We start from the raw sequence: 23,325 nt of genomic DNA on the forward strand, positions 1-23,325 counted from the left end.
ACATCTGTCAGGAACACAAGGGGTGTCACAGCCTCTTCGTTCTAACTGTAACTGGGGGTCCGAGCTCATGTACTTCGACTCCTAACCTTTTAAAGGGTCTTGCTGACACAAACCCTTTAAACATAATCAGTCAACTTTAAAAGTATTAAAATACTCTTGATATAATAGTCTATACATTATCATGTTATTACCTCCAGATGCTCTAGAATGTAAGGGGGGTTGGTCATGCCAAGTCTCAACATTGCACCATCAGGGATGACTTCGACCAGCTTCCAAAGAAGAGTCGGAAGATCTGTGCCAACGTCTCTGCCATAGGCTCCTGTGTCTTCACTGGTCAGCCAGATTTCACAGACACCCTCTGCAAATAAAACAAGGAGATAAGTCGTATTTCATTTATCACACAGCTGTTGCTTTTTAACACAGATCCCCATCGTTCCAGCGCCGCCACTTCCGGGCATCCCCTGCCGGTGTGTATTGACATAGCTGCAGCAATGATGGGCTTGTATACCCACATGATCGCTGCAGCCAATCACTGGTCTCAGTTGGTATATGACACAGGATCGTCGAGGCCAGTGCTTGGCTGCAGCGATCACGTGGGTATATGGCCATGTCATCGCTGCAGCTATGTCAATAAACAGCGGCGGCGCTGGAACGATGCAGATCTCTGAGGTGAGTAATGTCTTTTTTTTTTTTTTTGCATCCTTGGCCAATTTTTGAAATAACTCGGAAAACCCCTTTAACAATAAGATTGAAAGCGCCTAATTTATTAGGTCTATTTGATTTGCACAATTCACAACTGTTCTAATGATAAATGTACAGATCAGCACGGAATTCAAACTCTCTAACGTGGAATACAGGCTGCTGTTTATGGCATACTGTGATCTGTTGAGTACCTCCACTTCTAACATGTCAGGAGTCTGCATAGGTGGTGGATGGTGAACTGGAACATACCGTTTGATAGAACAAGTTTGCCCACAGCGCTCTTTCGAGTGTTATGCCTTTTCAGCATTCACAAGCTAAAAGCCCTGCCATTGAATTGTGTATTAGGGTGAAGTCACCCACGGCAGATTTTATTGCAGAATTTTTCTGCAACTGAAAAGAAGTTTAATAAATCTGAATGGAGTTGTTTCTGCAGTAGCTGCATGGATGTCCCGCACATGAAACAGTAATCTTATATGGGAAGCAGGCAGTCATTTTAACTTACAATCCACTACCATGCAAGTCAAGAGAATTAATTATCAGTGAAATATTATATAAATTATTCTAGAAGCAAAATGAAAATTCTGCAGACTCAACTGTTAAAGAATTAAAAAGCCCTTTCATAAAGCATTATATAGAACAAGCCAATATTAGAATGAAATAGGCCACATGTTATATATATATATATATATATATATATATATATATACCCACTGCCCAATTATACAGTGAAAGTCATTCATTTTCTACCCATCTGTATTCTGAAGCATTTTGGAATCAGTTCCGTTTCTCCTCCAGTATAATGACATTAAACGACATACTCAATGAACCAAATTTTAATGACCTATTAATTTCTGTGCAAAACCATTCAATAACTGTCAATGTCATATCACAAAAGATACACGTTATTGTCCTGAAGTCATCTCATACTGTCACAGGTATTGGATTTAAGAAGAAAAAATACACAACACTGTTTATTTTTTTGTGTATGTATATATATATATATATATATATATATATATATATATATATATATATATATATATATATATATATATATATATATATATTTATATATAAAGAAATATATACATATATATATTAATATATATATATATTAATATTGTTGTGTATTTTTTCTTCTTAAATCCAATACCTGTGACAGTATGACACATACATATATACACACACTCAACATTAAAATTGCAACACCAAGAAGGGCAAGCCGTAATGGAAATTATGGAAATCGAGGAAGTAGCAGGTGTCGCCAAGATATACAAATGATACATTTTTCAAGCACCTAGCTCCAATCTATGACATGTGGGAGGGACATAAAGCCTGATTGAAAGCAAAGTTTTTCAGCCACATAATACCTCAAAAATCGGATCAAGTGGTGTAAGATGATTGTGCGGTGCTTCGTCTACGTGGGACAAAACCCTTGAACTGAGAGACCTTGGTATATCACTCCGGCAGATCGCTACGCACCTAGGCAAAGATGTCAGCACTGTTCAACGTTGCGTGTCCCGGATGTAGGGAGAACTACAACGAACGTGAAATGACAAAGATTTGCGGAGGCGAACCTCTGCATGGACGGATCATCTGATTGGAAGAATGGCGCGTAGTGATCCATTCTGTATGGCAAGTGAAATTAGACGTCACATCCCAAGCCTAGTGTGGAAACCAGTGTCGATACAAGCCAAGGTGTTGGGCTACCAGCCAGATATCCAGCTACAGCTACATCCATTGACCAGACACCACCCTTTTTATCATGGTGCACAGCAAGACGCCAATGGAGGCTGGATTATATGTCTATAATCTTCAGCGATGTGTCCTGCTTTTGTCTCGAAGACCATGATAGCCTGAGATTGGTCTGGAGACCACCTGGGCAACGCCATGAAGAGGCCTTCACAAGGGAACGTCACACCGGTACTACTCCTGGGATTATGGTGCGGGGTGGGATAATGTACGATTGATTTGGTCATGGAACCAGTGGTACGACCATTTCACTAAAGTGTCCCAAAAGCCATTTTTCAACAGGACAATGCCAAACCGCATGTTGCTCGTGCTAATTGGTGTTGCAATTTCAATGTTGAATATATATCTATATACATATATCTATATCTCCATATCCATATCCCTATATCTATATATCTCTATCTCTATATACACTACCGTTCAAAAGTTTGGGGTCACCCAGACAATTTTGTGTTTTCCATGAATACTCACACTTCTATTTATCAAATGAGTTGCAAAATGACTAGAAAATATAGTCAAGACATTGACAAGGTTAGAAATAATGATTTTTATTTCAAATAATAATTTTCTCCTTCAAACTTTGCTTTTGTCAAAGAATGCTCCATTTGCAGCAATTACAGCATTGCAGACCTTTGGCATTCTAGCTGTTAATTTGCTGAGGTATTCGGGAGAAATTTCACCCCATGCTTCCAGAAGCCCCTCCCACAAGTTGGATTGACTTGATGGGCACTTTTTGCGTACCATACGGTCAAGCTGCTCCCACAACAGCTCTATGGGGTTGAGATCTGGTGACTGCGCTGGCCACTCCATTACAGATAGAATACCAGCTGCCTGCTTCTTCCCTAAATAGTTCTTGCATAATTTGGAGGTGTGCTTTGGGTCATTGTCCTGTTGTAGGATGAAATTGGCTCCAATCAAGCGCTGTCCACAGGGTATGGCATGGCGTTGCAAAATGGAGTGATAGCCTTCCTTATTCAAAATCCCTTTTACCTTGTACAAATCTCCCACTTTACCAGCACCAAAGCAACCCCCGACCATTATATTACCTCCACCATGCTTGACAGATGGCGTCAGGCACTCTTCCAGCATATTTTCAGTTGTTCTGCATCTCACAAATGTTCTTCTGTGTGATCCAAACACCTCAAACTTCGATTCGTCTGTCCATAACACTTTTTTCCAATCTTCCTCTGTCCAATGTCTGTGTGCTTTTGCCCATATTAATCTTTTCCTTTTATTAACCAGTCTCAGATATGGCTTTTTCTTTGCCACTCTGCCCTGAAGGCCAGCATCCCGGAGTCGCCTCTTCACTGTAGACGTTGACACTGGCGTTTTGCGGGTACTACTTAATGAAGCTGCCAGTTGAGGACCTGTGAGGCGTCTATTTCTCAAACTAGCAAACAGATATGGATTGGACCCTTGGTAGCTGGCAGGCCAGATACAACAATTGAAAAGCAGATGCCAGAGGCAAAAAGCCCTATTTCCCAACTACCATTAGAATTGTTTAATTAAAATATATAATCTTTATTGTGCTGATTCAGCAAACAGACAAACAGACAAAACCAACATAAATGGTTAAAATTCTCAGTGCGTGGATCGGGTCAGCAACCATTTGCGGTTGTTTCAATATGCACGTGTATTTGCCGTCTATGCTTGCAGACCGGCAGAGTCTGGAGACCGTTGGTAGCAACAGTGGACTCCTAAACAGTTAAATTGTTAAACCCGAAATTCCAGCATGTATTAAAATTGAAAAGAGAGCCCCTCCGGCATGTTTCGCTACATATGTAGCGAAACATGTTGGGGGGGCTCTCTTTTCAATTTTAATACATGCTGGAATTTAGGGTTTAACAATTTAACTGTTTAGGAGTCCACTGTTGCTACCAACGGTCTCCAGACTCTGCCGGTCTGCAAGCATAGACGGCAAATACACGTGCATATTGAAACAACCGCAAATGGTTGCTGACCCGATCCACGCACTGAGAATTTTAACCATTTATGTTGGTTTTGTCTGTTTGTCTGTTTGCTGAATCAGCACAATAAAGATTATATATTTTAATTAAACAATTCTAATGGTAGTTGGGAAATAGGGCTTTTTGCCTCTGGCATCTGTTTTTCAATTATTTCTCAAACTAGAGACTCTAATGTACTTGTCTTGTTGCTCAGTTGTGCAGCGGGGCCTCCCACATCTCTTTCTACTCTGGTTCGAGCCTGTTTGTGCTGTCCTCTGAAGGGAGTAGTACACACCGTTGTAGGAAACCTTCAGTTTCTTGGCAATTTCTCACACGGAATAGCCTTCATTTCTAAGAACAAGAATAGATTGTCGAGTGTCACATGAAAGCTCTTTTTCTAGCTATTTTGAGAGTTTAATCGAACCCGCAAATGTAATGCTCCAGATTCTCAACTAGCTCAAAGGAAGGTCAGTTTTATAGCTCCTCTAAACAGCAAAACTGTTTACTGCGGTGCTAACATAATTGCACAAGGGTTTTCAAGTGTTTTCTAATCATCCATTAGCCTTCTAACACAGTTAGCAAACACAATGTACCATTAGAACACTGGAGTGATGGTTGCTGGAAATGGGCCTCTATACACCTATGTAGATATTGCATTAAAAACCAGACGTTTGCAGCTAGAATAGTCATTTAGTACATTAACAATGTATAGAGTGTATTTCTGATTAATTTAATGTTATCTTCATTGAAAAAAAACTGTGCTTTTCTTGCAAAAATAAGGAAATTTCTAAGTGACCCTAAACTTTTGAACGGTAGTGTATCTATATATATATATCTCTATCTATATCTCCTTAAGATAGTGAAGGGGTGTTAATCATTGGCCTGTATGTCAAGTTCTTAGGTGATCTGCAGCTCTCATTTTAGAAAATACTATCCCCTATAAAATAACAGTTGTGTCATTCCCCTGCGGTTCCTCCTGAAAATGTATTAATAAATTGACAGCTAGGTGCTACCATTCCCCTTGTCAAGAGGCTGTATTTCTACACAGTCTGATACTATCAGCACTGACTATGCAGTGCCATAGCATAGCAATGTCATAAAGGTAATGACACCAATACTTAACGCCCATAAAACCGGCTGTGCAGGGTAAAAAGTAGAGGTGCCAATGGTACTACTTTGACTGCCCACCTCCACACTGTAAATCTTTAATAAGGCTAGACTCTGGTAAAAAGCAGCGACCACCTTCCACAACTCATGTCAAGTAACTGTTTAATCAATCCTCATTCTCCAATATATCCATACATACCAAGTACCCCCTAAATGTGCTTCCTCATATGTTAATTGAGCATAGAAGGCTGATATGGAAATAAGAACCAAGATCCAGCATCTGAATAATGGACATTAACAATTATTTATATGTTGTGAGCCAATCCAGACCATACAAGGTTAGAAAACAGATCATTATAGGTGTCTTAATGTGCAGTATAAAAAACTGATTTTAGTTTTTAAATAAAGTATTTTCAATAAGTTTCCATCCCTAAACTGGAGGTAAAAAGAATTGCTCTTTTAAAGATTGCATAAAAAAGCCTAGTTGTATGAGAATTGACGAGGGCCTATAAAAGATTGATGGAATATCTATACCTGTCCAGCCTTGTATACAAACACAATGCCTTCACCTAACGCAGCATACTATACCTTTTGTTGTACTGAATGGCTGCTCTGAAAGGATCACAGGATAACACACTGCTCTATTCTAGCGCCAAGCAACTCTGCACATCTGTCTCGGCAACATTTTATCACATCTAGCAAGAGTTCTTGAGCACAGAAATAGCGTTTTATTGAGTGTGTTCCTAAGGCCAAATGCATACGATGCGTATTATGTGGGTATTTGCCACGCGTATTATCCTGCGGCAAATCTGCAGTCTATTACAGTACCAGCAAAGTAAATGAGATTTCAAGTAATCTCATCTGCAGTATGCAGAATGTTTCCACACGTAATTCTACCTGTAGTGTATATTCTAAAATCTGCAGCATGTGAATTTATGCTGCGCTTCCACCTGCGAATTGTATCTGACAAGTTTACAAAAAAACGGACTATTATCTGCAGCATAAAGCCGCACCTATTTCTGCATCAAAATGTAAAAACCGCATCAAAATAGACATTAGGTGCGGAATTAGCCTGCAGAATTACCCGCGGTTTTATTGCAGATTTTCTGCACCAAATTCCGCATATAGCCTTAGGGTATGTTCACACGGCAGCGTCCAATACGCCTGAAATTATGGAGCTTTTTTCAGGCGAAAACGGGTCCCGAATTTCAGACGTAATTGCTCGTACTCGCGTTTTTCGCGGCGTCAATTACGGACGGAATTGGAGCTGTTTTTCAATGGAGTCAATGAAAAACGGGTCCAATTACGTCTCAAGAAATGCCATTCACTTCTTTGACGCGGGCGTCTTTTTACGCGCCGTCTTTTGACATCGGCGCGTAAAAAAAAAGCCCTGTGTGACAGACCATCGTAACCCCATTGATTTCAATGGGCAGATGTTTGCCGGCGGTTTGGAGCCGTATTTTCGGACGTAATTCAAGGCGTAAAACGCCCCCCTTATTACGTCCGTAAATAGGACGTATGAACATACCCTTATGATGATGATGAATCTTATTATCCACTTAACAGGACCAGCAAAAAAAACAAAAAACACTTTACATGTACTTCAAAAAACTTTATGCTAATGCAGTTAGGCTATGTTCACACCGAGTTTATTTGCAGGTGGAATTTCTGCCTCAAAATTCAGTTTGAAAGTTTGAGGCAGATTTTCGCTGCGTTTTTCGCCCGCGGCCATTGAGCACCGCGGGCATAAAACGCTGCGAAATACGCTTTCTCTGCCTCACATTGAAGTCAATGATAGGTCAGCGGCGTAAACGGCCGAAGATAGGGCATGTCCCTCCGCCTCCCATTGAAATCAATGGGAGGCATTTACGTTTTTGACGTTTTGCGGCACGGTTTCCGCGTCAAAAAACTCAGTGTGAACATAGCCATAAAGGGTAAGAAAGTGAGGTGCCAGTCCCACACATATGTTGTGAGGCCCACAGCAAACAATACACACTTACTGAGTCTGCCCAACACTGGCATGCCTGGTAGACAATATATTGCAGATGGAGCAGGTGGTGTACAATGTGATGGTTTTTATGTACCAGACTCAGGAGAAAAGCATAGGCAGAGGCTTAATATAGTAGTGGCAGTAAAATTTAGGCTGCATCTACACAGTAAAGTAAGGCAGCATTACTGATGCAGAATAGTCAACACGTGATGCTGTCACAGCAGTGGGATATCCTGTTCGTTACAATATGTGAACATTGGCACCTGTAAAATCATTTTCACACTTTCAAATCAGCCTCATGCATAATTCCGCAAGACTAAACGTACCGAAGCACCAGAAGAGGGAGAAGCACACTGAAGTACAATTCTTATGTAAAAGAGGAGTGGTAACCGTTTAATCGGATCTGTTACCACTCCTCTTCCCAACAATTACTCGCAACCACTTGCCACTGGCTTCAGAGTAGACAAGCAGCCAACTGGTTGGTGTGAGGGTCTGCTGTGCTGTGAGTGCCAGCCGCATAGTCCGAATAACAGAGTGGGTACAGTGAGCAGCAACGAACTTGAAATGAGACCGAGGTAAATTACCATGGCTGGTGGCATCTCTAATCAAGGGAGGGTTGAGGATGATGCACATAATACTGATGAAGGGTGTAGATAAAGCACTCCCTGCCATACTCATGATATACACTTCAATCATTGACTTCTGCATACAACATCCAACATTTGCGCTACACGGTGGTGTGTATAAATGCGTGATTTATCTCAAATTAAATACCCCTCCTTGGCTGGAAATACTTCTTAAAATGCGAAGGAGTATTTTTATTATATCTCATTTATATGCAAATAAAAAACACAAAGGAGTAAAACAAACAAACACAGGGAACTGGTATAAATGCACAATTGAGCATTAGCATATATAGCCTATATCTCCTGTGCGCTAAACAGTGTAAGGACGGATTCACGGGAACATTACGAAGCTCGGACATGAAAAACGACCACTTTTCCCGTCCGAGGTGCAACCGTGCAGTACGTTGCGGGTCGCGTGATCACGGATCCCCCATACACAAGAGTCTATGGAGGGACGCGTGAAGTGCAAAAAAATAGGACATGTCCTATTTTCTCACAAACCCTTCAGACGGTCTGTCGAAACAACGGCCGTGTGAGCACCCCCCCACCCCCCATTGAATTATATAGGTCTGTGTGACGGCCGTTGTTTCAACGGCCGTCACACGGATATATTACCATGTTCGTGTGAACAAGGCCTAAGAGATCCTTACCTTACACATATAGACACACACAATCCGCATTCTAGAATAGAACAACATTTAGCCTAATGTAATGGACACATTGCTTCAGATTCTACATAAGGCTATATTCACACGAAATATGAAAAATGGCCGCGTGACGGACGTTTTTTTTATGGTCGTCACATAGCCAGTTTCAGAACAATGGAGCTCAATGGGTGTATGCACAAGGCCGTTTTTTTAATGAACCGTGAATCTGCACCAAATACGCAATATGTGAATCCAGCCTACAATCAGCGCATTTCATTTTTTAAAGGGAAGTGGAGAGATTTATTCCATACCATCTTATGGGGAATGGTAGAGTCACACTTCAGTGAGAAAAGATTTGACCCAGCTAGGGCTCGTGTCATCAAGGCCACAGAAATCTTTCATGGGCTCTATTAAATTGTAGGTTCACAGTATCAAACAGTGTAAAAAGGATGAAGAATAAGTATACAACAAATCACTTTGGTCACTGTACATGAGAAGGTCATCAAGCCCCCGAACCGAAGCTTCAACAGAGTCTTTTAAACCCTGACTTGATGAAACTATAAATATTACAAGCTATAGAGGTTATGCTGCAGACTTATTTATGATATTAAGACTACAGTGATACCGACAACTTTTGAAAAGGCAAGTAAAAATAATGTTTTTAATGCTATGAAGTGCAAAGAACAGTGCGGAAGGCATGCAGTTCTGCTTTTTAGCTTCCCATTGAGATCCCATTTTCAGACAGACTCAGCGCCTAGATAAGTAAGGAGTTTTTTTGTTTTTTTAACAGAATAGAAGGCAAAGGCTGCACATATTACTGCACAAGTACAATGTAGCTGCAGAAATCATTGCAGATATTCCACAGCGGTTTTATCTCCGGATTTAGTGTGAAGAATTGATTGTAGAAAGCTTTATTTGCATCAAATGATATGCTGCGGATTAAAAATAAGAATCGCACTGCAGCTGAATTGCACCACGAAATATGTGCAGTGTGGGGATGAGATTTTAACACTGCAGATCTTCCGCATGCTAAACCTTTGCCGAAAATCTGCAGTGTATCCGGACTGTGGGAACAAACCCTAAGGCCCCAAAAAACCCGTAATCACGTCCCGCGACTGCGGGCACACCCGGCCACTGACGGCCGCCCGCATATTCAGGCTGTGCTCCCAATGTTAACAGATTTATTTTGCCAGCTGTTTGTAGTAAACCCCCTTTTATTTACTCCATGTGCCCCAATTGAGAGTGTTGTCCATGTTTATACAAGAGAACAGAAATATTCCCCATACATCAAAAAAGAATGTAATAATGAATATATAAGCTGATATGGATAGAATGAGGACCATATATGTCTAATAAACTACGCACCGTGGCACAGAGTTATGTGAATATGGGCAAACATGTTCAGTCTACAGCATAATAACCGACACTATTTAACATACAGTAACTTTTTGTAAATATAATAAACTAAAAATATTTCCATAAATCATTCGTAACGTAGATCTCATTCTCAGCCTAGTAAAGCAGCTAAGCCTCCAACACAAGTGCATGCGTATTGTCAAAAGCTTATGATAGATTACAAAAGCAATCTCATAAGAAAAGGTTAGGAAGGAACAGTGACAGGCCTTTACATTTTATTGATTTCTTGGAACACATCATACTTTTTTTTTTTTTTAATATAAACATTTTGAAGTGCGTCTGTATGGACACTTGTATATTCCAGGGCAGTGTGGATTTCTGCAGGTTGTCTGGGCTCCAGGCCCTTAGCGGTGACCTTCCTGCACTTATCAATAACTCTCTAACCTCTCTCCTATTCCCTTTCCTACTGAGAATTCTTCTGGCAGCTTAAAGAACAGTCCAGACTGCTGAAATACATCTCCCTCTGCAACGCTAAAATCTCAAAGACCATCTGCCAAGAGGAGGCCTGACATAAATGTTTGTCAAAAATTGCCTGCAGTCTCAGGGACAATCAATCCGAGGCTGCCACGGAAGCTTCTGAGCTTGGCCTTTACAATTCATTGCTAGCCGAACGTCAGGGCTTTCTACAGCCAGGGAGATAGACAGGGGAGCTCTGTGACCTGAATTCAATTTCATTTGATCTTATTGTGCAGTCTAATGTCACCCTCACCTGCACCCATTTTCTTCATTAGTTTGACAGTACAGTTCAGTATGTCAGGGCGTTTTCTGAAATCACTGACCAGTGCGATGGTCTCCATTAAAAGTCACATCGGCTGCCTCTAAAACATACATTTAGCTCTTTTCTACTAGTTAATTCACTTACATATCTGGTACTCGACACTCTCCAATGAAATCAACAGTGAATATGCGGAGCAGAAATACTTCTATTTATAAGCGCTTTATATTGAGAACAAAAAAAGTTTACTTTTTATGCAGCTAGTGGATAGAAACTTGGAGATAAAGGATCTTAATTTTGTGTTACCGAAATATTAAGAAACTACTAAAGTAAATTCCTTAAACTATTCGGCATTCTTGGATCATTAACGGATATTGTAGATCATTGGACAGTGATGAAAGGTATAGGACATCCGCAAAGTCAAAGCATTTCCAGGAAAGCATCCCAGAAGAAATCGTCTGTTTCCGTTAAGGCTCTTTTACACGGGCCAATGATAGAGCAAACGAGCGTTCATATGAACACTCATTCCCGATCATTGCCCTGTGTAAATGGCGCAACGAGCAGCCGATGAACAAGCAAACGTTCATTCATTAGCTGATCATATAGTTTATGCAGCACAAAATATCATTGTCGGCAGAAAAGCTCCCTGTATAAACAAGATGTGCTGCCAACATGATGGTAATGCATGGGGACGAGCGATCGTAGTAACATTACGGATCATAGCGCCTTGTGGAAAAAGCAAACGAGCGCCGATCAACGAGCGGTCTTGTTGATCAGTGATCGTTGTTACGGCTAAAATTGGTAGGTGTAAAAGGACCCTAAGGCTGGGTTCACACGACCTATTTTCAGATGTAAACGAGGCGTATTATGCCTCGTTTTACGTCTGAAAATAGGGCTGCAATACGTCGGCAAACATCTGCCCATTCATTTGAATGGGTTTGCCGACGTACTGTGCAGACAACCTGTCATTTACGTGTCGTTGTTTGGCAGCTGTCAAACGACGACGCGTAAAAATACAGCCTCGTCAAAAGAAGTGCAGGACACTTCTTTCAGACGTAATTTGAGCCGTTCTTCATTGAACTCAATGAAGAACAGCTCAAAATTTACGGCTGTCAGAGAAGCCTCGCAAAATACGAGGAGGAGCATTTACGACTGAAACGAGGCAGCTGTTTTCTCCTGAAAACAGTCTGTCTTTTCAGACAAAAAAGCCTATAACCGTGTGCACATACCCTTAGTTTGTTCAATGCTAGAGAGGATTATTTGGTGAGGATCAGATGACAGATTAAAGGAATTTTATTGGTACAAAAATCAGTCTGGATCTATTACCAATGTTAGACTAAATATACCTACATGAACAGTAGGCCGGTGTCTACATACAGCCATGGGGTAAGGGCACCTGCTGACGGGAAAATCTACATATGAACACACTGAGCTGCGTGCATTTAAAAGTAAGTGCACACAGCTGTATATGTTAATTAGGTATTCACCATACTGTGGGAATAAGAGGACACCCAGAGAGGAACAGGGGGAGGCTGCAGAGGATACTTTATGATGTGACAAGAGAACTTCAATGTTATCCTTTATTTTGAAAAGCAGACAAACATTTTAAATCCATACATGACTTAAAGAGGACAGGTCGTCTCAACTGATATGTCTATTTTAGTAAACACTTATTTTTCCATGAAATAATTCTGGAGTATCTTTTCGTAGACCTCTGTATTGTGCCAACCCTCTGTTGTTCCTGGAAATGTATAAATGAACGGACTGTGTTAAAGAGGATATCCGGTGACAAACTTGATGGCCTATGCCACATGCACACGACCGTGTGTGCCGGCCAGGTCCCGTCCATGATCCGTGGAAAGATAGGGCGTGTCCTAACTTTCCACGGATCGGAAAGTCTGGTGCATTTTCACGGGCCCGATTCACCCGCTAAAGTCAATGGGTCCGTGAAAACTATCAGGTGCCACTCGGATGCCATGAGAAACGGCCCAAGTGGCACTTGGTCATGTGCAACTGCACTTGTCCTCAAGTAAATGGAAGGAAGTTGTAATACTGTGCACAGCCTCTACAAATGTGACAGTGCTGTGCAGTACAGAGCTGTGTAAGAAATGAAGGAAGAGCAGTGGTCACCGAAGTGCTGACCCCCAAAAAAAGCTGATTGGCAGGGGTGCCGAGTGTAAGCCATCAATTTTATGTCACAGGATAACTGTTTTTACATTTCCCTTATCCACAGAGTTACTCTGCTTGGCTCATGTGCTCGGCTGTTTCCGTAATCCCCGTCACGTCTACAGGAGTTAGAGAAACAGTCGAACAGTTTTCAACATTTTCGGCCACTCGATTGACTCTCAGAGGATGCGGCCGCCTAGATAGGTGAGGGTTCCAGAGCTGGGATGCGCATCGAACACACATTTATTTATATTGTGTGGATAAGCCATAAATGTCTAAGATGGGAATACCCCTTTATGAAAGCAGAGAGATTTTGCTTCCAACAGGTGCAAGAATAAAATTTCCAAAGATGAGCCGCAGTATTCCAGTTGGGACCACAGGACCAGAATAACCAGCGATAACATTTTAAACCCAACTTTGACACATTGTGGTAGATTTACTATGGCAAACGCGCCAGATTTCTAGCGCGTATTATGCCAAAAATCAGGAGTACATGTCGTGCGCCATATTTATAATGTGCTTTAGACACTTTTTGTGCCTTACTAGACACTTTTTAAAGTATATAGAAAAGAGTGCAAGGGCTGTGGCATGCTAAAATGCACCAAATTTATTAATAAAGTGCACCAACGTTTTGTTGCAAAATACTGGCCTAGAGTAAGTACGTTAGAGAAAAGTGTCTAACATATCCAGCAAGATGCACCAAATCTATCACACAACATGCACCACTTTGATAAATCTGGCACATCATCTGCCTGCTCTAGTTTTAAGAACTAAATTCCAGACAGTAATAATAAATCTGACCAATTGGTTGCTTTGATTTGCCCAATTCTGATAAACAAATATAGGATTTATTTTACTGACTGCAAGTAGCGAACAGACCCAATTTAATTTTACATTATACACGTAGCAGAATCTGTACACAGATTATATAGACCTCCATCAGTCTCTGCCCCTACATGGATGCACATTGCAGTCTATCATGTGTACACACACATATACATTCTAGAACCAAGGTCCTAGGAAGACCATTAACATATTCCATTTTTGGAGTATGTAACCCAAAATAGTTAGAAAGGTAACGCCGTGAGCCACAAAAAGAGAACAGCATTTTCCTTTTTCCTTAACACTTTACAGAACTGTGCACTTGTAACGGCTGAATATACATAATGCTATGATATTAGCTTTAAGAATAATACATGAAGAATAAAATGATTAATGGGATGATTCATAAAGTACCACATATCTATCCGGGCCATGAATACACAAAATCTAATTAAGCTAATGACCCAAATCTCATTGTATGTTTTATACCCTGCCCTTTTCCCAGTGCCTGTCTACACAACTTTTTTTTTTTCTTAAATCTTATATCACTCAAAGTGGTTACCAACAGAAAAATATCACCCAATTCATCAAAATGATAGATGATATCATTAATCCTCAGTGAAAGCTTGATGAATGGGGCTTCCACCCTAACATTATACAAGCTTGTGCAAAGCTGCCAGAACTCCTTCAGCCTCAGCTCATCTGGCCTCACTGTGCGAGCAGATCGGATCAGTGGTCCTTTACGCAGCAAACTAACTTCCCATTCTGAAGCAGAACTATATAGTGATGCAGAATCAAGAAACCCAGAGTCAAGCAAGATCTTCCAAAGAGCTAAGGAACATATTCATCTACTCATTTCAATAGAAAGAACTACCAAAGGTTAGGTACCATCTCTACACTTATGTATATTATATCTGAGGGTTTTCCACCCCCTTGGTAAAGCATTTTTCAACACAAAAACCGGTAAACAGATTGTATGTATATGCAAATCGAAGGGACATGCCAGACAAAACATATATTGTTATGCAAAAAAAACACGTTTCACCTATAAAAACGGTGACTTAGAACACCAAACACGCATGCGGTTTGTCACTGTGTGGCACACAACCAATATTTGTGAACACAACCTTAACTGTAAAATCTACAATCTTTGTAATTCATCTTAATTACCTTCTTGATGTTTTTACATGTTTTTCAGGTTGCTTTCAGTGGCAGTGAATGACAAATAATTACACCATAAGGCCCAAAAGAGTGCAGCTTAAAAGGAAGAAGTATAAGGGTACCAACACACGTAGTAGATTTTCAGCAACATATTCGCAAGATCTACAGATTTTGCTGCAGATTCCACCTCTTGTACATTGAAAAGGGTCAAATCCGCAGTTAACTTCTAGAACAGATTTTAAAATCCGCTGCACGCTCTGATTTCTGTGTGGAAAAATACAAACGGAAAATTGGCAACAGGTGCAGAGGGCCTAATTGACCGTTTAACACTTTTTTTTTTGTATTCCGAGATTTAGCTTACAAAAAAAATAAAATGCATCAAAATATTAATTCTGACCTGTTCCTCAAACTCCAACCTAGGGCTCAATTTCCCACAAAGCATGGAAGATACATACACTACATTTAAAATGTAAGAGCCTAAGGCCCTGTTCACAAAATGTTTTTGCCCTACGTTTAGCATGCACATCGTGAAAGCTCCCAACGAACACGCTAAACATGTACTTAGGTCTTCATTAGCCAGACAGAGGCCAGAAGTATATTTCTTTGGCATCCATCAGGCTGGTATACGTCCGTATATCTCTTTTTTTGAAGGATGGAATAGCATAGTAGACTACGGTATTCCATCCTGCAAAAAACCTTAAAGCGCTTTTTTAAGCAACATGGTGTGAATATAATAAAGCTTCGTTTTCTTAAAGAAGTGTTACAGTATGTTGGACTCTGTCTATCCTCCGCAGTTCTAAACTCGCAAGATTATCCCTTACTTGAACAGGAGGCAAAAGGCATTAGTTTAAACCACCCAGTAAGTAGCAGGCTACCATTATAGTTGCCTAATATTGGCATTCTTCACCATCGACTATAACGGTATCCATTTTACGGATAAGTCGTAAACTCTCATGACCCTAGTTCACGACGCATCCATTTTACGAATTCCATTATAGTTGACGGTGACGGATGCCACTGTCAGGCATCCATCACAGCCTACCTCTAACGTATACGTCAGGAGATTCGTCCTGACGTACACGTCAAACCTAGGCAAAAAATGTGATGTGAGCACAGTCTTAAAAACCTTTAAAAAACATGAAAGGCACAAGATATAACTAAAAGCATTAAAGAACCATTTCTCAGAACGTTCTGTCTTATGCTAGAATATAAACCCATGTTTTAAGGTTTGTTTAACAAGTGATAAGTAGGCACCGGCTGCCCACTAGAGTAAATAATCATGTCAGCCACTAAAGGCATGAAATAAAAAATGTTACACCGCTTGTCACACCGGCACCTTTCAAAACAAATGTAAAATACAAGTGAAAAATACACTTCTTACAGAGTGTATATTTGTACAGTTCCGACGGTTAAATCCCCTGTTATTGCCTAAGTTCATTTACTGTACAGTTAGTTTGCAGGATGAATTCTTCAGAGTCACAGAGCAGAAACCATTAAAGTGTCTGTAAGGTTTTGTTTTTCCACTGGCAAGAAGCACAGAAGTCTAATAGGCAAGTTAAGTGACTGCCTGTGGGCTGAGGATTGCACGCTTGGGATTATAGTATGATCAGGAAAGCAAGAGAATACACAAAAAAAAAAACCTGAAACCCATGTCTCCTAAAACTTCGATACACAAAGACTATTTCAAGACCCTTTTATCACTTAGCATTTTCCCAAGATGTTAAACTATTTATCCCTTGAATGGTTTCAGCCACTCAGCCTCACTGGTCTTTTCCGTAGAAGTCTCTGGTGAGGCCTTCCATCAAAGGCTACTTGTGATGCTCTAGCAATGCACGGTGTGGGATTTGTCCAGCAAAGCCGCACGGCCTAAGCCATTAAGACATTCTGACTATTACCAGTTCTGGGAATGGCTACTGCGTGTGACCCTACACAGTTGTCAAGCTACAGCGGATACAGAAGAGTCCTATACACTACAGGCAAAACGGTCAATGGGGGTTAATACTGTCCTAAATTTAGACAGGATAAAACTAGACTAGACGGAGAGAAATTGTGCCAAATTATGATAAACTTGGCACAACTTGCCGGTGTACTTTACATCACGCCGTTAATAAATCTAGAGCAATTCATGACTCCTTTTGACCATGCCCCTTTTTTGAGACACTTCAAAACGGTCAAGGAAAGTGGAAAGTGTGTCTAAGACACATAATACATTTGGTGCAAGGCATGTACCAGAATTCTGGCTCCTAACAAAAAAAATACAGCCTGAAGTGAATGACACATGGATTCAAAGAGCACAAGAAGAGAGTAACCATGTGTGGTGCGCTGGCCTTGCCCGGGTTCAGAACAAGGCAAAGCAGTGTGTCGGTTATTCTGGAAGTGTTCCTTTAATTTGTAAAAATGTATAATCTGTCATATGACACAAAATTGGTGGAATAAGTCCTTTATATCTAGAAGTACTTCAGGCCCAAATAACCAGGCAGGCTGTAACAGGTTAAACTACTTTAGTTAAACCCTAATAAATAAAAAGTTAGTTTGGAATCCCACATGACGTTTCTGGTGCACATGTTTTATAGGCAAAATAAAAAGTTGATCCAAAAGTAAAAGGCTGAAGGAAACACTTATATTCTCCCTTTTGTTTCCACTACTGTATTTGGCTCAACGGTATGTGTGAATTCAGCCTTGTTGTGTCATTTTGTATGTTTTATTTTTAAATATTCAAATATTTCATTCATTTTTTTTTCATTAATATGGGTAAACTAGAAAATAAAATGTAATAGATTTAAAATGTTCTACTAAACAATTTTCCTAATGTCTCTATTTTACTATGTAAAGTGTATAATTGGGTCGTTGCTGCAAATGCAGGATTTATTTGGGGCAAAGGCTATTACAATGGATATGGTCACTAAATAAGATTCTTTATTACATTCGTAGAACAGTCAGAAGATTTTTTCATAACCCTGTAATTTATTTCCCAATTTCTTTAATGAAAGTGGAGGACATTTCATCTATTTAAAAATTGTGTTTATAAACTTATTTAACATCATTTTTATAAATATGAGCCAAGGTGCTGGGTATTTTAATTCTGGTATTGGTGCCAAATACATAAAATGTCAAGTGATACAAAAGCCTTTTACAATTCATCACTCTAAAGACCAGATATGACCAACAACTCTGCAAACATGCCCTAATTTTTTTTAAATAGTAAAAAAAAATACATTTACACGAGGCATATTTTGATGCAACACAATCTCTTAGGCTATTAACACATTGCAAGGTTTTTTCAAAATTGCTGAAAAACTGCGGTGTGTACACAGCCATAGGAATTTGTAAATGATTGGACCACCACTGAAATTCGAAAACGATCAACTTCTATGCTCAAACAAATGTGCCTGAAGATAAATAACTTGCACTTTTAGGTATGTGGGGATAAAACGGTCTCAGAGTCCCTAATTTTAACAGTGATTTTACAGATATTCCTATATATTCTTTCAGAGATTTAGCATTAGGTTGAAACATGGCAGATTTTTTGCAGAAACAGTAGCAGCAAAGTGGATGAGATCAAACAAATCTCATTCACGCGCTGAGTAAATACTGAGCAGAAAAAATGCTCATAAATTGACCTGCAGTGCGGAATTTTATTCCGGAGCATGTCAATTGTATTTGCGTAAACGCTGCTTATTTGTTGCGGATTTTCCCCATTGAATTCAATGGGGAGGTAAAACCCACAACAAATAGCAGTTGTTGCCTGTTTTTGCGGCGGGTTCGCAGCAATTCCGCCACAAAGAACTAAAAAAAAAAACTTATACTTACCCAGGAGTCTGTGTTTCTTCCTCCAGTCCGGCCTCCTTGGATGACTATTCATCTCATGTGACCGCTGCAGCCAATCACAGAAACGGCATCTTACGAGGCCGGCCTCTAAGTGCTGCAGTTTTTCCCAGCGGACATTCCGGGCGAAAAACTTCATCACAGTTTGGTGTGTTCTTTCACCCGGAATTCCCTGCTAAGTACAGGGCGGATACACTGCGTGCTTTTACTCAGCCTATCCGTCCATGTGAGCAAAGCCTAAGACCGATGTAAAGTGAGCAGAATACGGGCACATTTGTTTTTGTTTTTAAATAAAAATTATTTTACATTCCTTTGAGGACCAGCATTGGGAAACCATTTCTAGAAACCATTGAGGCACACAAACTTGTTTTTACCCTAAGCTTACTCATTGACTTGCAAGCGTGTAACAACAAGTATTAGTGCTAGACAGCAATACTTGTAGATTTTTTTTTTTATTAAATTAATTCACAGTGTCCACAATGGCAAGTCAAATGAAAAGATCTAAAGCTTGCACATTGAAAAACAATACTCTTACCGCTCAGGATGGCGGGCTACCAATTATACAGCCATAAATTACAAAGTGACACAGTCATGTGTTTATAACAATTGAATTACATGTTGCATTGAGTAAGTGATAAGAAGTCCTTATTAACGAACAGTTCCTTACTATTTGGCTAAAGACATGTATTACAAGTGACATGTTTAGTTTTAGCAGGTTAGCAAAATCTGTTAAAAATTAACAAAACCTACATAAAAAAATTAAATTGGAGTCAAAATAGTACAATTCTGCTTAGCGGAAAGGCCCATTTATCAGTTGACATGAGTAGCAGCCAAAGGGATAGCAGCCTAAGATGATCTAAATAAGGAGGGAAAATAATCTACTATATTTGGTGGTAACTCCTAGGCCCCGGAGCGTGAGCAGGTCCAAATGGTCCCTCTGCCCCACATGATAGGATCAACACCATAAATGAGGGAAGGTTCGGGGTGGCCTTGCAACATATTTTGCAATGGGGCTAAGGAGGTTCAAGTTACGCCTCTCCATATTGCACCGAACACACAAAAACAGAGCTTGTGGATAAGAGCAGCACGGAGTCTGAAAAATGTTAGGCTTTACTCAGATGGCCATGTTCGGTCCATGATATACGGACCGCATGTCGGCCGTATTTCCCAGACCGACCACAGTTCAGGGAGCTGGGCTCCAAGCATCATAGTTATCTATAATGCTAGGAGTCCCTGCCTCCCCATGGGAATACTGTCCGGTACTGTAATAATGTTTTCAGTATTCCCATGGGGAGGCAGGGACTCCTAGCATCATAGATAACTATGATGCTAGGCGCCTGGCTCCCTGAACTGTGGTTGGTCGGAGAAATACGGCCGACACATGGTGCATGCATCACGGACTTAACACGGCCGTCTGAATAATGACTAAGGAGGGACCAGCTACAAAAAAAACGAAGGGAAATTTGAAATGACTACATACTTGTGAGTTCTTATCAAGATATTTACACGGCTCCTGGGAGCACCTTCGATATTAAGGTTGTATTAGTGCAAATAATAAAATATACATCATAAAATAAATACTCTAGAGAAAGAGGTTGTTGTAAAAATTCTGAGTAAAATAATATGAATTCCTAACATACAGATTCATGTAAAAAAGGCTTTCACAATGTTATTTAACTGAAAAAAAAATCTAAAGCATGTTCAAAAGAGCAACATCACCAACTCTGGTACAACCATTTTATAGTCCAGATGTTGAAATACAACCAGTCATGCATGGAAAAGTAAGAATATGTGGACAAATACATTCTTTAGGACATGAAAAGGGAAAAACAAGTCAACTGATTACAAAAAGCTCCATGTGGTTCAGCTTAACAGTCTGCCGAGAATGTCTGGATTCCCTAAAATCAGTGACTTGGTGCTTTGCACTGACTATTGTTCTACATATTTGCTAAGGTTATTAAGCCAACCTTGTAAACTGTGTGTAACTTGGGAAAATGCCCTCTATTCGCTAGATCTTGACCCCTGCATCTCAAAATACAAAACAGACTATGTGCAGACTGATTTAGTTTCTTTTTTTATTCTACTTACCTCATCCTGAGCTTTAACATTTCAGAACTATTTGTTCAACTTACTGTATTTACGAAACTGTTCACAGTAAACGGTCAGATTATATTACAATACGTAGAATTAGAATATGTAATAGAAGTAAATGGGGAAGTGCTTAGGCAATGTCCCTTTATCCCAGGAAACACACGGGAAAAATATTATAGAACCACCCGGAAAATGTGGCAGAGGTATGCGCACTTTTGCTACAATTTATTATATTGCTCCAAAGTATCTAGATTAAAAAAAAATTAATAGTCCACCATTTTTGTATCTTCCGCTCCTACGCAGACTTCAGTGTCTTCATGGTAACAGAATACAAACAATCCCAGTCAGATCCTGTAGTCCATCCGTCCACTCTTCTACAGTCTGTAGGTTTGCAAGAAAAGGGGCAGATCTCTTAAAATTAGGGTATCTAATAGGTACTCTAATAAAACGAAGCAAGTGGCCTAGTACATTTCTGTATCAGTTGCGATATATTATATATTGTGTATCTCCCCCCCTTTTTTTTTTTTGTGTATGTTTATGCAATATATTTCCTTACTTTGTTGAAAAAACTCAATAAAACTTGTTGAAAAGAAAACGAAGCAAGTGGATGCTATTGCACTGGGAAGGTGTCATAGATCAGGCTGTGTGATCCGTACTAACCAATCAGTCAAGAGGAACAATGCTGGTTAGAAGAGAACCCTCTTTATGGTCCTGTGGATGCAGTGCACCCTATTTTAGCTTTATCAGGGCATCTATCGGATAGTTAAATTAAAGAGGTCAGACTCCTAGACTTATCTTCCTTAACAATGGAGTCAATGAAAAACGCTTTCAAAAACGTCCCAAGTAGTGTCCTGAATTTCTTTTTCGCGGGCATCTTTTTACGCATTGTATTTTGACAGCGACACGTAAAATTAAGCCTCATGGGAACAGAACACCGTAAATCCTATTGCAAGCAATGGGCAGATGTTTGGAGGCGTAATGTTGCCATTTTTTCAGGCGTAAACGGCCCGAATTACGTCTGAAACCACTGCGTGTGAACATACCCTAACCGTAAAAATCCTAATGGATGTACATGTCTAAGTTCGCAAATATAATTTGAAGATACTATGCATTATGACTGTTTCTTCGCTTTGTCTGGTCCACAGCAGCTCCACTCCAACTCGTGGCAAATCTCCTTTTAGGCATAGAGCGAGCAGTCACATGACCGCTGCAGACTACAAATCCCATAGTTCCTCTGTCTGCGGAGCGCGCTCCTGAGCTTTGCCTGTATTATCTCGCTTCAGATATCTTTTCTGTGCATGCGCAGCCTTTTAGATAAGCTGCTGCTTGGTCCAAAAACGGCACGAGTTATGAAAAATCGCATTCACAATAAGGGAAGCCGGCCACAAGAAGAATCTATGGTCTGTATCTATACATGCATGACTATAGATGTAACAGCCCTTCATGGTCGAATCGAAGGGCAACATACAAATACAAGGGGACGAAAAACAGGCAGTAGGTATGCTGAGAACTGTAAAACGTTGCAATATTTGTAATTACTTACTATTTGCCCATGTTTAAGGCCTCATTCACATGACAGGGTTTCCCGGCCGGGTGCCGGCCGTTCATAAATCGGCCGGCAACCGGCTGTATTAGGAATAATAGACCCCTAATGGGGCTATTCACACGACCGATTTTTTGATGGCCGGGAAAACCGGCCGTCAAAAAATAGGGCATGCTCTATTTTCGGCCGGGTACCCGGCCGCCCGGCTCCCATAGAAATCTATGGGGCTGGGTAATACACGGCCATCACCGGAATGTGTCCCGAGTGATGGCCGGGTTTTCCGGCGCTTGCGCTCTATCTCCTCCTCCTCACAGCGCAGAGTGCATGTGAGGAGGAGGAGTTGATGCCATTCGGACGAATGGCTGTACACTGTGTGGCAGGGCCGGGGTGTACAGCAGGTGGAAGGGAGCGCTGCGCTGGCTCCCTTCCCCTGCTTGTTTTAAAAGCGCCCTGGCCCGGCGACACCTTCCATGGCGCCGCTAGCAGCTGCTGCGGCTGCTACTACTGTAGCGACGCCACTATAGCAGAGCAGGGAGGTTTCTCCCCGCTCTGCTATGTGCTAGCCGCACTTTAGCTCCTTGAAGGAGCGGAATCCCCGTGTTTTCGGGGATTCCGCTCCTGGACAGAGCGCTTGATGTCTCTGTCCATATCTGGGCAGTGACATCAGGGGAAACTCCTGAAGCGGAATCCCCGAACACATAGGGATTCCCCTTCAGGAGTTGCCACTGATGTCACTGTCCAGATCTGCCCGGCCCGGAACGGATGCAAAACTAATGCAAACCGGCCGGGCAAAATGGACGATTTTACCGGCCGACA

General features: G+C 40.8%; 1 protein-coding gene across 2 annotated transcripts in view; it reads right to left on the reverse strand.

The window, feature by feature from the left end:
• Nucleotides 1-23,325, reverse strand: part of CDKAL1 (CDKAL1 threonylcarbamoyladenosine tRNA methylthiotransferase) — an 845,495-nt gene that overhangs the window by 372,512 nt on the left and 449,658 nt on the right. For both annotated transcript variants that reach the window (XM_075826579.1, XM_075826580.1), the window contains exon 10: nt 192-358. In XM_075826579.1, coding sequence (XP_075682694.1) covers nt 192-358 — 167 coding nt within the window. The remainder of the gene's footprint in view (nt 1-191; nt 359-23,325) is intronic.

The sequence above is a fragment of the Rhinoderma darwinii genome, chromosome 5, assembly GCF_050947455.1.
Source record: "Rhinoderma darwinii isolate aRhiDar2 chromosome 5, aRhiDar2.hap1, whole genome shotgun sequence".
In the NCBI taxonomy this organism is placed as follows: Eukaryota; Metazoa; Chordata; class Amphibia; order Anura; family Rhinodermatidae; genus Rhinoderma; species Rhinoderma darwinii.